The following is a 12815-nucleotide window of genomic DNA, read 5'->3' as shown; positions in this document are numbered from 1 at the left end:
GACATGTACTATGGTAATACCATTTTTTGGACATTTGCTATAGTAATATCATGTTTTTTGGACATATACATTGGTAATACCATGTTTTTTTTTTTGTTTTTTTTTCATTTACTGTAATATCATGTTGTTGTTTTTTGTTTTTTTTTTGGTTGTTGTTTTTTTGGGACATTTCCTATGGTAATACCATTTTTTGGACATTTACTATAGTATTGCCATGTTTGTTTGTTTGTTTTGTTTATTTTGGACATGTACATTGGTAATACCCCACCTAACAGGGAATGTTCCAACAACTTTGGCTAACAATATTAAAGGTTTGGAAACTGTTGTAAATAACACGTTAATGGAACATACATATAACGTTATTAACCTTAAATAATGCTCTACTAACATAAAAGAAAACTGGATATTTTCATGTTCCCACAACCACAATGTAACATTTGGAAAATGTTTTTTAGAACATAAATTTACTAGCTGGGACTATGGTTTTTGTTTTGGACATTTACTACGGTAATAACATATTTTTTGGAGATTTAAAATGGTAATACCATGTTTTGTTTTGTTTTTTGGCCAAAGTTCCATGGTAAAATGAACCATTGTATTCTTTGAAGTACTTTAGAGTACCATGTAACTACCATTGTACATGAATTTAACTAACATTATATTTATAGACTGTACATACATTGGCAGCCAAAAGTTTGGAATAATGTACAGATTTTGCTCTTATGGAAAGAAATTGGTACTTTTATTCATCAAAGTGCCATTCAACTGATCACAATGTATAGTCAGGACATTAATAACGTGAAAAATTTCTATTACAATTTGAAAACAAAATTCAGAACTTCTTAAACTACTTCAAAGATTTCTCATCAAAAAATCCTCCACGTGCAGCAATGACAGCTTTGCAGATCCTTGTTATTCTAGCTGTCAGTTTGTCCAGATACTCATTGTGGACATTTCACCCCACACTTCCTGTAGCACTTGCCATAGATGTGGCTGTCTTGTCAGGCACTTCTCACGCACCTTACAGTCTAGCTGATCCCACAAAAGCTCAATGGGGTTAAGATCCATAACTCTCTTTTCCAATTATCTGTTGTCCAATGTCTGTGTTTCTTTGTCCACTCTAACCTTTTCTTTTTGTTTTTCTGTTTCAAAAGTGGCTTTTTCTTTGTAATTCTTCCCATAAGGCCTGCACCCCTGAGTCTTCTCTTTACTGTTGTACATGAAACTGGTGTTGAGCGGGTAGAATTCAATGAAGCTGTCAGCTGAGGACATGTGAGGCGTCTATTTCTCAAACTAGAGACTCTGATGTACTTATCCTCTTGTTTAGTTGTACATCTGGCCTTCCACATCTCTTTCTGTCCTTGTTAGAGCCAGTTGTCCTTTGTCTTTGAAGACTGTAGTGTACACCTTTGTATGAAATCTTCAGTTTTTTTTTGGGCAGTTTTATAGCATTGTATAGCCTTCATTCCTCAAAACAATGATTGACTGATGAGTTTCTAGAGAAAGCTGTTTCTTTTTTGCCATTTTTGACCTAATATTGACCTTAAGTCTATTGCATACTGTGGCAACTCAAAAACGGACACAAAGGCAATGTTAAGCTTCATTTAACGAACCAAATAGCTTTCAACTGTGTTTGATATAATAATGGCAAGTGATTTTCTAGTACCAAATTAGCAATTTAGCATGATTACTCAAGGATAAGGTGTAGGAGTGATGGCTGCTGGAAATGGGGCCTGTCTAGATTTGATGTGATGGTGCTGTTTTTTATATCAGTGAATGCCACTTTGGTGAATTAAAGTACCAATTTCCTTCAGAAACAGCAAAATCTGTATATTGTTCCAAACTTTTGGCCGCCAGTGTATATATTATGATTATGATTATGATTCGATTTATGATAATACCTATATATGATTTGTAATAAGTAAAGTACAGTACCATGAAAATACCATAGTATATGAATATGGGAATCATTCAGTATTCCGATCTGATACCATCACTGGTAATATATATTGTATAAATAAAATGTAATACAATAAAATAAAAAAAATTTCTGTTTAAAATCTGTAATAAAATTGATGAAAAGAGGATCCACAGACTGTCATCATGCTGTCCAGCAGGCCAGTCTCAGGTTTGGGTGGAGCCTGCAGTCGCTCCATAGACCATTTCTCCACCACTGATGCCACCTGAGGGTTATCGATATTGAGCAGACGGAAGCCCGTCATGTTCACCCCACTGTATCTGTACGGCTCCAAGTCCAGCGCAAACAGGTCCTGCAATGTATCATAATGCAAAACACTCCATTCAAGTACTCATTCCTTAGAGATATCTAAACCCAGAGACACTTATTATGTTGGAGATTTACTTACCAGAGTGGTGAAGAAGAAATGATAGTATTCTGTCATCATGCCCATCGACAACAGCTACAACACAGAGAGAGAGAGAGAGAGAGAGAGAGAGAGAGAGATTCTTAGGCTGACTAAAGAACTGCCTTGATGGGACATGAACATTAGACACAAATGGACTTATCATGCTCTGAATACCCATGGCTTGCAATCGCATTAAAAAAAAATAAGCATGTTCTCCCCATGTTCGCGTGGGTTTCCTCCGGGTGCTCCGGTTTCCCCCACAGTCCAAAAACATGCAGGTTAAGTGAATTGAAAATTCTAAATTGCCGTAAGTGTGAGTGAGTGTGAATGTAAATGAAATGTTTGTGTGTGTCAGTCTTGTGATGGACTGGCCACCTGTCCAGGGTGTTTCCCTGCCTTCGGCCCAAAACTTCTGGTATAGGCTCCAGCACTACCCGTGACCCTACATAGGACAAACGGCTATAGAAGGTGAATGGATGGGTGGATGGATGGATGTGACAACATGGAATCAAATACCTCAAGAAATGTAATCGAAAAATAAATTTCATCACATGGGAATTAATATTTTATCAATGTACCATACAAAATAGGATTTGATGATGTCACAAAATATGATATAATCATATTGAGAACACTACTGTATGCAATGCGTGTTTTACCTGTTTCAGGACATCTGCTGCACTCTGGTATGAACAGTCAAAAATGACGCAGAACTCTTTTCCCTTCTTCATCTCTTTAAGTAGCGGTCGAGCATCTTTACTTCCTGTTGGTAACTGTCGGATTTTAATCTTGATACTGTATCGTGACGGTGCCTTGATTAGCTCTTGTAGACGAATTAGCCCTTTAAAATATCACATAGACAAAAATCAGCAAAGAAACTATATAAATACAATACTCATGACCCATAAACAATATCTATAAAGGTATTAAGAGCTGCACAGAAGCTTCATGGCAATATTTAGCAAATTCCCAATAAATGTTTAATTTGAAACCACCTAAAATTAAAATTTTAACGATATGAAATTAAAGGGGTTGTTTACCTAAACATTTAAATTCTCTTATCATTTACTCACCCTCATGCCATCCCAGATGTGTATGACTTTCTTTATTCTTTAGAAGCTCTGTAGGTCCATACAATGCAAGTTAACAGGGTCCAAATCTTTCAAGCTCAAAAAGCACATAAAGGAAGCATAAAAGTAATCAATACGACTCCAGTGGTTAAATCCATCGCTTCAGAAACAATATGATAGATGTGGATGAGAAACAGATCAATATTTAAGTCCTTTTTTACTATAAATTCTCCTCCCTGCCCAGTAAGGTGGCGGTATGCATGAAGAATGCGAATCGCCAAAACGAAGGAAGAAGAATGTGAAAGTGAAAGTGGAGATTGATAGTAAAAAAAGGACTTAAATATTGATCTGTTTCTCATCCACACCTGTCATGTCACTTCTGAAGACATGGATTTAACCACTTGAGTCGTATGGATTACTTTTAAGTTTCCTTTACGTGCTTTTGGAGCTTCAAAATTTTGGTCACCATTCACTTGCATTGTATGACCCTACAGAGCTGAGATATTCTTTTAAAAATCTTTGTTTGTGTTCAGCAGAAGAAAGAAAGTTATACACTTCTGGGATGGCATGAGGGTGAGTAAATGATGAGAGAATTTTCATTTTTGAGTGAACTATCCCTTTCAATTAAACAGGAACAGTACTTGAGCCATCTTTTTCTCAACAGGAACATTTTTGGTATGTAAATATTCACATTTGAAGAATTCCACACAGTTACAGTAGTGGCCAAAAATATTGGCACCCTTGGTAAATATGAGCAAAGAAGTCTGTGAAAAAAGATCTGCATTGTTTATCCTTTTGATCTTTCATTCAAAGAATTCACAAAAATCTAACCTTTAATTAAATTAAAACAATTGAAAGAGGGGAAATATCTCATTATTAAATAAATATTTTTCTCCAAAACACGTTGGCCACAATTATTGGCACCCCTAGAAATTCTTATGAGTAAAATATATCTGAAGTATATTCCCATTAATATTTTACATCTTTTAGTGCACCTGGGTGACTAGGAACATGAAATTGTTCAGCCATAACTTCCTGTTTCACAGGGGTATAAATATGAGGTAACACACAGACCAAATTCCCTTAATCGTCAATCACAATGGGTTAGACTAAAGAATATAGTTCTGATGTGCGGCAAAAGGTTGTTGAGCTTCACAAAATGGGAAGTGCCTATAAGAAAATAACCAAAGCATTGAAAATACCCATTTCCGCCATCAGGGCAATAATTAAGAAGTTCCAATCAACTGGAGATGGTAAGAACTGGCCTGGAAAAGGACGTGTGTCTATACTGTCTCCACACACAGTGAGGAGGATGGTTGAAGTGGCCAAAGAATCTCCAAGGATCACAGCTGGAGAATTGCAGAAATTAGTTGGGTCTTGGGGTCAGAAAGTCTAAAAAAACAAAAAAATCAGACATCACCTACATCATCACAAGTTGTTTGGGGGAAAAAGCCTCTGCTCTCATCCAACAACAAACCCATGCATCTTCAGTTTGCCAGGCACTACTTGAACTTCAAATGTGAAATGGGTTCTATGGTCAGATGAAACAAAAAAAAAGAGCTTTTTGGCAGCAAACACCAGAGACAGGTTTGGCGTACATAGAGATGAAGTACCCAATGCCCATGGTTAAATGTGGTGCTGCATCTTGAATGTTGTGGGGGTTTTTCTGCCAGAGGTCCTGGACATCTTGTTCAGATACATGGCATCATGGACTCTATCAAATACCAACAGATAAAAAATTAAAACCTGACTGCCTCTGCCAGAAAGCTTACAATGGGCCCTGGTTGGATCTTCAAGCAGGACAATGATCCAAAACAAACATCAAAATCAACACAAAAATGGTTCACTGACCACAAAATCAAGGTTCTGCCATGGCCATGCCAGTCCTCTGACCTGAACCCCATAGAAAATTTGTGGGGTGAACTGAAGAGGAGAGTCCACCTACATAGACCTCTGAATTTGAAGGATCTGTAGAGATTCTGTATAGACAAATGGTCTCAGATCCCTTGCCAGGTGTTCTCTGACCTCATTAGGCATTTAAGAGAAGACTCAGAGCTGTTATCTTGGAAAAAGGAGGTTGCAAAAAGTATTGAATAAAAGGGTGCCAATAATTATGGCCAGTGTGTTTTGGAGAAAAATATGTATTTATTAATGAGATATTTCCCCTGTTTCAATTGTTTTACTTCAATTAAAGGTTAGATTTTTGTGAATTTTTTGAATGAAAGATCAAAAGGCTAAACAATGCAGTTTTTTTTCCACAGACTTCTTTGCGCATATTTACTAAGGGTGCCAATATTTTTGGCCACTACTGTGATCATATGCTACTACCACTGAATAATAATGATAATAATCTCAGCAATCACGAAGAATATTGCAGTTTGACATTATTGCAAATGGCTCATACCAGATATGATCTCAAGGCAAATATTAATAACAATGTTTTCCATAAAATGTAAAATCCATTGCAGATATGCAAATTCAGTTTCAAATATCTGTCTCCTGGAGGAGTGACATTTGCACTGGTTGTCTGTAAATGCATTTAGAAATCATCCTCTGTAAATGTTTTCTAGTATATTTATTTATTTAATTTGTTTTGCCAAGCATCCCTTGTGTGATGCCCCTATGCATTGCATATGTTGTAGTTGTGCTCCTGGTCTTCACAAACACAATGGTGAGCAAGTTTTGAAGTTGCATTTTCACTCTAAATTACATCATTTACAACTTGCTTTTGCCGCCACACTGTGGACATTCGGAAACTGGAGCTCACACGTGCCCATACGTTCAACAACACTACCAGCTTTGGCCACTGAGGGGCAGTGATTCGAATTTTGCTAAGCACAGACCGATTTCAGCAGCAGAACTTTCGACCTGCTCTTGCTGAAATTTACAGTGTGATCAGTATGCTTGATGTCCAGGATCCCAGATTTGGTTTAATCACATTTCTGATCATTCGGCTCACCTGTTGCATCTTCGTACACCACAGTCACGGCTTTCCACTTGTAGAACTGCACTATATCCAGCACAGCTCGACTGATAGAGGCATAATCTGGGTACAGGTTGATGTAAAAGCTGTCTTTGTTGTCCACAGATGGATGTTTCCAGCGAGTCTGTATGTGTGGGACCTCCAGAGCATTACAGATGGACTGAACTGCACTCACTGAAGAACTGTGAGACGGGCCAAAGACTGCAGCCACACCAAGAGCCAACTGATCGCAGGCTGCACTCGAGACAAGAACAGGAACTTTATTAGAACAGGATTGAGCTCAAATGATAAGAAACTGATAACATAGATGTGTGATCAATATTTCTAATTTAATATAAGGTAAATAATACAAGCTCTATCAATTACTACAGACAATCATTTTGATCCATCCCTCAGACTGCAAAAAAAAAAAAATCACTACAATTGAAGTCTATGGGACAACATTCCTGAGGGTTAAATGCAGAAATATTAAGCTTGTATTTTTGTTTAAGCACTTATATTAATTCCACTGTTTGAGCTGTCAAATTGTCTTAATCGAACTTTTAGTAGTTGGACTAGTACGGTTCTACGTGAATGAACTTCTAGTTATAAACTTCTAGTTATGTGTTACTCTTTGTAAGCAGTCCCTTTCTGGTATCCTTGAATGTATCGTGTGAATGTTACTGGGTTTAATGACTTTACATGGTGATGACAGGAGTTGAAAGATTGAATATAGCTTTGCTCAAACAAGGTTAGCAAGCAATTTCATTACACTAGTCTCAAGTTAACATGTACAATGCTAAAGTCTTGTAGCCATCAGGGCCGTTTCTACCTATAAGCGGTATAAGCGGCCACTTAGGGCCCCACAAAGCAAGGTCCTTTTTTTTAAATGTTTATAATTATTAATTTTAATATACTAAAAACTGCGAGTAAGATTCAGGCAGCTGTTATGGCTCAACTAGACCATTATAGGGGGCCCCCTTGTGGCCTGAGAGGGAAGGGAGAATGAAACTACAGTTCATGGGTGGGGTTGACTGGGGGGCCTCCAAGTAGCTTAGGGCCCCAATATGTTCAGAAACAGCCCTGGTAGCTATACTTTCAAAACATTCAGTGCATTTACATGCACTTTAAAAGTTGGATATCAGTAGGACTAAAACAATCATTCGTCATCGTTGTACGGGTCAAATTTTGTGATGTCAAATTAACAGACCTAGATAATGCAATTTTAGCTCTGTTTCGTCCAGCATGTACAGTTTACACATTAATCAGACCACAACTGGCCTCGGCATTGCTCGCAAGCTCCGAAATGTATTTAAAATTTTCTCAGCTGACGTCCTTTCTTCACATATTCAAAGATTACACATTGTGTCATGTATACTTGGATAGACATATGAAGACTGTAGCGCAACTATGCAACAATCTGCTGTAGCTTGATTTTGACTAAGCATGTAAATGTACTTCTGTGTGCGTATTTTAACGTTCTCTCGGTGTATCCCAATGACGTGCCCCATAGACTTTCACTGTAACATTCCTTCAAGTACTGATATCAGACTCGAACCTCTTCTGGAGGCCTCGAAACTGTCAAACAGGTTGATTCTCTGTATGTCGTAGGTTAGAGTGGTGTTGGGCATTAAAGTCCTGTTTCTGTTAATGTTGGTTACTGCGAATTTGAATGCAAGTTCCTCCACGCTAATTGGTTCATTCTCGAGCGTCTCAAAAATCCCACCTGCATAGACAGAAAAAAGATAGAAACTTTGCATTATTGTATATCTTGTCATTTTGTTAAAGATGAAGTGTTCGATTTCTCTGACACTAAACTAAGTTACAAACATTTTTAACAAACACTCCTCCCGTCTTTCATTGTTTAGATGAACAGGAACAAACCTGCATGATAGAATATTGCTATTTTGGGCCACTTAAAAAAAAAAAAAAGTTTTGAAAGTGCCACTGAGCCACAGTGTTTACATTCTTCAGGAAGTCATCTTAATTATAGTTGTCTCTGCATATTAAAAGAAGAAAGTACCGCAACACACACTTCACCTTTAAGGTAAAGTAATATGTCTGATCCTATAGTGGATGGTGCTGGTTACGCTGTTGCAATTCAATTAATTTTTATAATAATAACCATCCCTGTTGTCTTTTACACTCACACCCACATAGTCACATTTACTCACTTTCTTCTGTTAGCCTCAGTCACCATTTACTTTCATTGCATCATCTTTCCATAATATTCCAAAGTTTGGAACAACATGAGGGTGAGAAATGATGACATAATTTTCATCTTCTGGTGAACTATCCGTTTAAATGACGAAAATTCTCTCATCATTTACTCACCCTCATGCCATCCCAGATGTGTATGACTTTCAGAATGTGAAAGTGAAAGTGGGGATTTATAGTAAAAAGGACATAAATATTGATCTGTTTCTCACCACACCTATCATATCACTTCAGAAGATATGGATTTAACCACTGGAGTCACATGGATTACTTTTACACAGCCTTTATGTGATTTTTGGAGCTTCAAATGTCTGGTCACCATTCACTTGCATTGCAAGGACCTAAAGAACTGAGATATTCTTATAAAAATCTTTGTTTGTGTTCTGCAGAAGAAAGAAAGTCATACACATCTGGGATGGCATGAGGGTGAGTAAATGATGAGAGAATTTTCAGTTTTGAGTGAACTATCCCTTTAAATCCAGATGAAAACTGCAGACAGAGCATGACAAAACAAACCAAACTGATCAAATTAAAAATAAAGGAAGACATGCATTTCTGTAAGTTGGAACACCAATTATTACAATTATTAAAGCCGTTATTTACTTAAACCATTTCGTATACATATAGTGTGGTGACTAATGTAAAACATATAAGCATTGTTGACAGCATTTAGAAAGAAACATTCACACATAATGACATTTGATAAAACTTCCATTCTTCAATGTCAAATGGAGAAGAACCAATTAAAAACAGAGCAATTACAGTCCTTCATCTCACAGATTAAAATGTATTTTTTATTAATGTAAATCTGCTTTCAAAATCTAAAACAGACTAACAAATAAATCTTGAGCGTGGAGATGTCAAGCAGCATGTTCAATCTCAGTTGCCATTATTGCTTTAATTGTACAGAAAAAAGATGCAATGAAAGTGAACAACTTATGGGTGAGTTAATGTCCAAATTGTAATTTTTAGGTGAGCTATCCCTTTCCAAGGCAGCTCACTGGGTTTTGGAACAGAGTGCTTGTGTGCATATTTCCCTCAGTGTTAAATTGGGATTAATGATGTTTATAATAGTTCTCCAACACTTTTCTTATGTGGTCTTTTGAACTAAATCATCAAATCAGCATGTCTTTTTTTTTCAGTCCACCTCTTTATAAATGACAACACAATCAGGCCTCTGTTTTTGTTTTTTTTGTTTTGTTTTGTTTTTTGTTTTTTTGAGAGAGAGAGAGAGAGAGAGAGAGAGAGAGAGAGAGAGAGAGAGAGAGAGTTGTGCTGATGTTTTAATAGAAGAGAAGTAATGTATGAGTGCAGTGGCTCCCCTCTGGGCCCTGATTGTCAATGACCTTTTTATTCCACCGCTTGAGTGTCACCTTTTATCAAAACACTGAGAGATCCTTGTGTGGGCGCCACACTCACTCAGACTGAGCTCTTCAAACACCAGGGTTAATGATGGCGAGCAAACCACTACAGGCAGCATCTGGTTTATGCGTCTGTTCCGTAGTTTCATTCTCAGGGGAGGAATAAAAATACAGACTTTCTCATTCGTAAGATCACGGTATAATGACATTTCACTGTGGCTGTTTGAGCAGAACCACTAACAGGCTTATGTGAAAAGGGCATAAAAATCAAATATGTGCTCATGCTTCAAATGTGTAAATTATTCCCATGGAGCCGCTCGGTGCTCGAATGCATTTCACTGGTCATGACAGATTCATAATTCCACTTGTGTGTCAGTTTAATCTGCTTTAATGATGCTTATAGTGTGATCTTCTACATAAATTAACTGCATTATAAAGAAATTCGTAAATTCTATAAACATCTTATTAAAGCATCAGTATCATTAACTTTCTCAGTGTAAAAATCAGACGTAGTTGAACAAAATTGGTGTAGAAGGCTCCATAAAGCAAACTTTGCCCATGAGAATTTATGTGGCTTGCGTTTATTCCATCCAAATACTTTTCACTGCTTTAAATAAGATATTGCATGTAGCTAAGTTATTTCGCTCATGTTGAATATATGAGTCAACATGAAGCAATTTATAACTCATTTTACGTCTATAATGTGATGTACAGTACACCTCTATGATCCTATATTAGATCTAGACAGATGAATAACTAAAGACAGTAACCACACACTGGTTCTCATACCTTTCACCCACCTAGAATTTCTTTGCAGCCCATACTAGAATATGAATGCAGAGCAGCTGTGCAAGCAATACAAAATAAATAAATACATAAATAAAAATAAAAGCCAGTTCATTTTTATTTGTTTAAATGCTATTTCAAATCCCAGCTTAAATAAGAAAAATGTCTCTCTCAGGCAGAGGTGAATCCAACCATAACTGCTTGTTGCCGGGTTACTGGTTAAGTCGCCAGGTTTTGTCAGTGATATATGTGAAGTCACTGATGTCATCAAAAACTAATTCATGGTCAAGGTTCAGAGGACTGAAGGGTCAGTGCTTTACATGAGCTGATAAATACAAGAGCCACATGATGGGGTTGAAAAAAAGGTCTTTACATCAAATTAACTTGATGAATTTGATTAAAATAAAGGTTAAATAAATTTGATAATACATTACATTTGATTTAAATATTTTATATATTACATTTAAAATGTAATTTTATTTAATATGTAACACTTTACAATAAGGCTGTATTTGTTAACATTATTTAGCTACACATATTAACACGAACAAACATTGCACAGTTCTTTTACAGCACTTATTAAATCTCTGTTAATGTTAAAATAATGTTTCAAAATATACTAAAACCTTTACAAAATTTTTACTGAAAATATCTACATGTTAACATTAGTTATTGCAGTATAAACTAGCATGAACTTACCATAAACAAAAGTACATTTATACATTTAATTTAAATAAATTATATAATATATTAATATATTATATTTGATTTAATTATTTTATATATTATATTACATTTAAATTTAATATGTAACACTTTACAATAAGGTTAGAAGTTACTTATTAACCTTCATTAATGTTAATTTCAAAATATACTAATACATTTACAAAACATTTAACTTAAAAGTTCTATATGTTTACATTAGTTTATGCATGATGAACTTACATGAACCTACAATGAACAAAAGTAAAATGTCATTTAGAAATTAAATGACATTTTATTTAATGTTAAATATATTATATAAATGATTAATATCATATATTGAATTTGATTTAATTATTTGATTTAATATATTACCTTTACATTTTATTTAATTTGTAACACTTTACAATAAGGCTGTTTAACATTATTTAAGTACACATTTAACATGAACAAAATGCACAATACTTTTACAACACTTATTAAATCTTCTTTAACGTCAATGTCAAAATATGATAATACCTTTACAAAATGTTTACATTAGTTAATGCATTATGAACTAACATGAACTTACAATGAAAAGATTTATAAATTAAATTAAATTGTATTTAATATAAATAAATGATATAATATATTCAATTTTATTTAAATGTTTTATATATTATATATTACATTTAAACTTTTATTTAATTTAATATGTAACACTTTACACTAAGGTCATATTTGTTAACATTATTTAACTACATACAGTATATTAACATGAACAAACAATAAACAATACTTTTACAGCACTTATTAATCTTTGTTAATGTTCATTTCAAAATATACTAATACATTATATTTTACAAAACTTTTAACTGAAAAGTTCTATAGTCCATTAGTTAATGTATTATGAACTAACATGAACTTACAATGAACAAAAGTACATTTAGAAATTATTATTATTACCAAGAATATGCTGGTAAATACAGGTAAAATAACATAACCATGTTTTTCACCATTAAAACAGCTGGTGGAGCTGGCTGAACAGTTTTTTGAGTGATGCTTGTTAAACAAGTCCTGCTGGTTAAACTAGTTAAAAAAGCCTAGTAGGGACACCAAAACACCAGAATCAGTAGCAATGCAATACTAAGATGTTTTCGGACATGAACCATGGTAATACCGTGGTATTCTTTGAAGTACTTTAGAGTGCCCGTTAAATACCACAAAGCCCCTGATGAACAAAAACAGCTGATATTTGCTGGTCTAGCTCGCCAATATTTCAGTACCACAATTCAGTTCTTCAACATTCAGTACCATGATATTACCATCTGATACCAACATAGTACAATGGTACCACCACAGTGCATTTTTG

General features: G+C 35.2%; 1 protein-coding gene across 1 annotated transcript in view; it reads right to left on the bottom strand.

The window, feature by feature from the left end:
- The window catches only part of LOC127422429 (glutamate receptor ionotropic, kainate 1-like), a 57621-nt gene that overhangs the window by 29462 nt on the left and 15344 nt on the right, over positions 1–12815 (bottom strand). Inside the window, exons 2-6 of the mRNA XM_051665945.1 lie at positions 7957–8124; positions 6396–6653; positions 3026–3207; positions 2367–2420; positions 2097–2270 (exon numbers count right to left, since the gene is read on the bottom strand). Of these exons, the coding sequence (XP_051521905.1) occupies positions 2097–2270; positions 2367–2420; positions 3026–3207; positions 6396–6653; positions 7957–8124 (836 nt within the window). The remainder of the gene's footprint in view (positions 1–2096; positions 2271–2366; positions 2421–3025; positions 3208–6395; positions 6654–7956; positions 8125–12815) is intronic.

Source organism: Myxocyprinus asiaticus, chromosome 31 (assembly GCF_019703515.2).
Source record: "Myxocyprinus asiaticus isolate MX2 ecotype Aquarium Trade chromosome 31, UBuf_Myxa_2, whole genome shotgun sequence".
Taxonomy (NCBI): Eukaryota; Metazoa; Chordata; class Actinopteri; order Cypriniformes; family Catostomidae; genus Myxocyprinus; species Myxocyprinus asiaticus.
The sequence above is the reverse complement of the archived record's forward strand: the minus strand, read 5'-3'. Positions and strand labels throughout refer to the sequence as shown.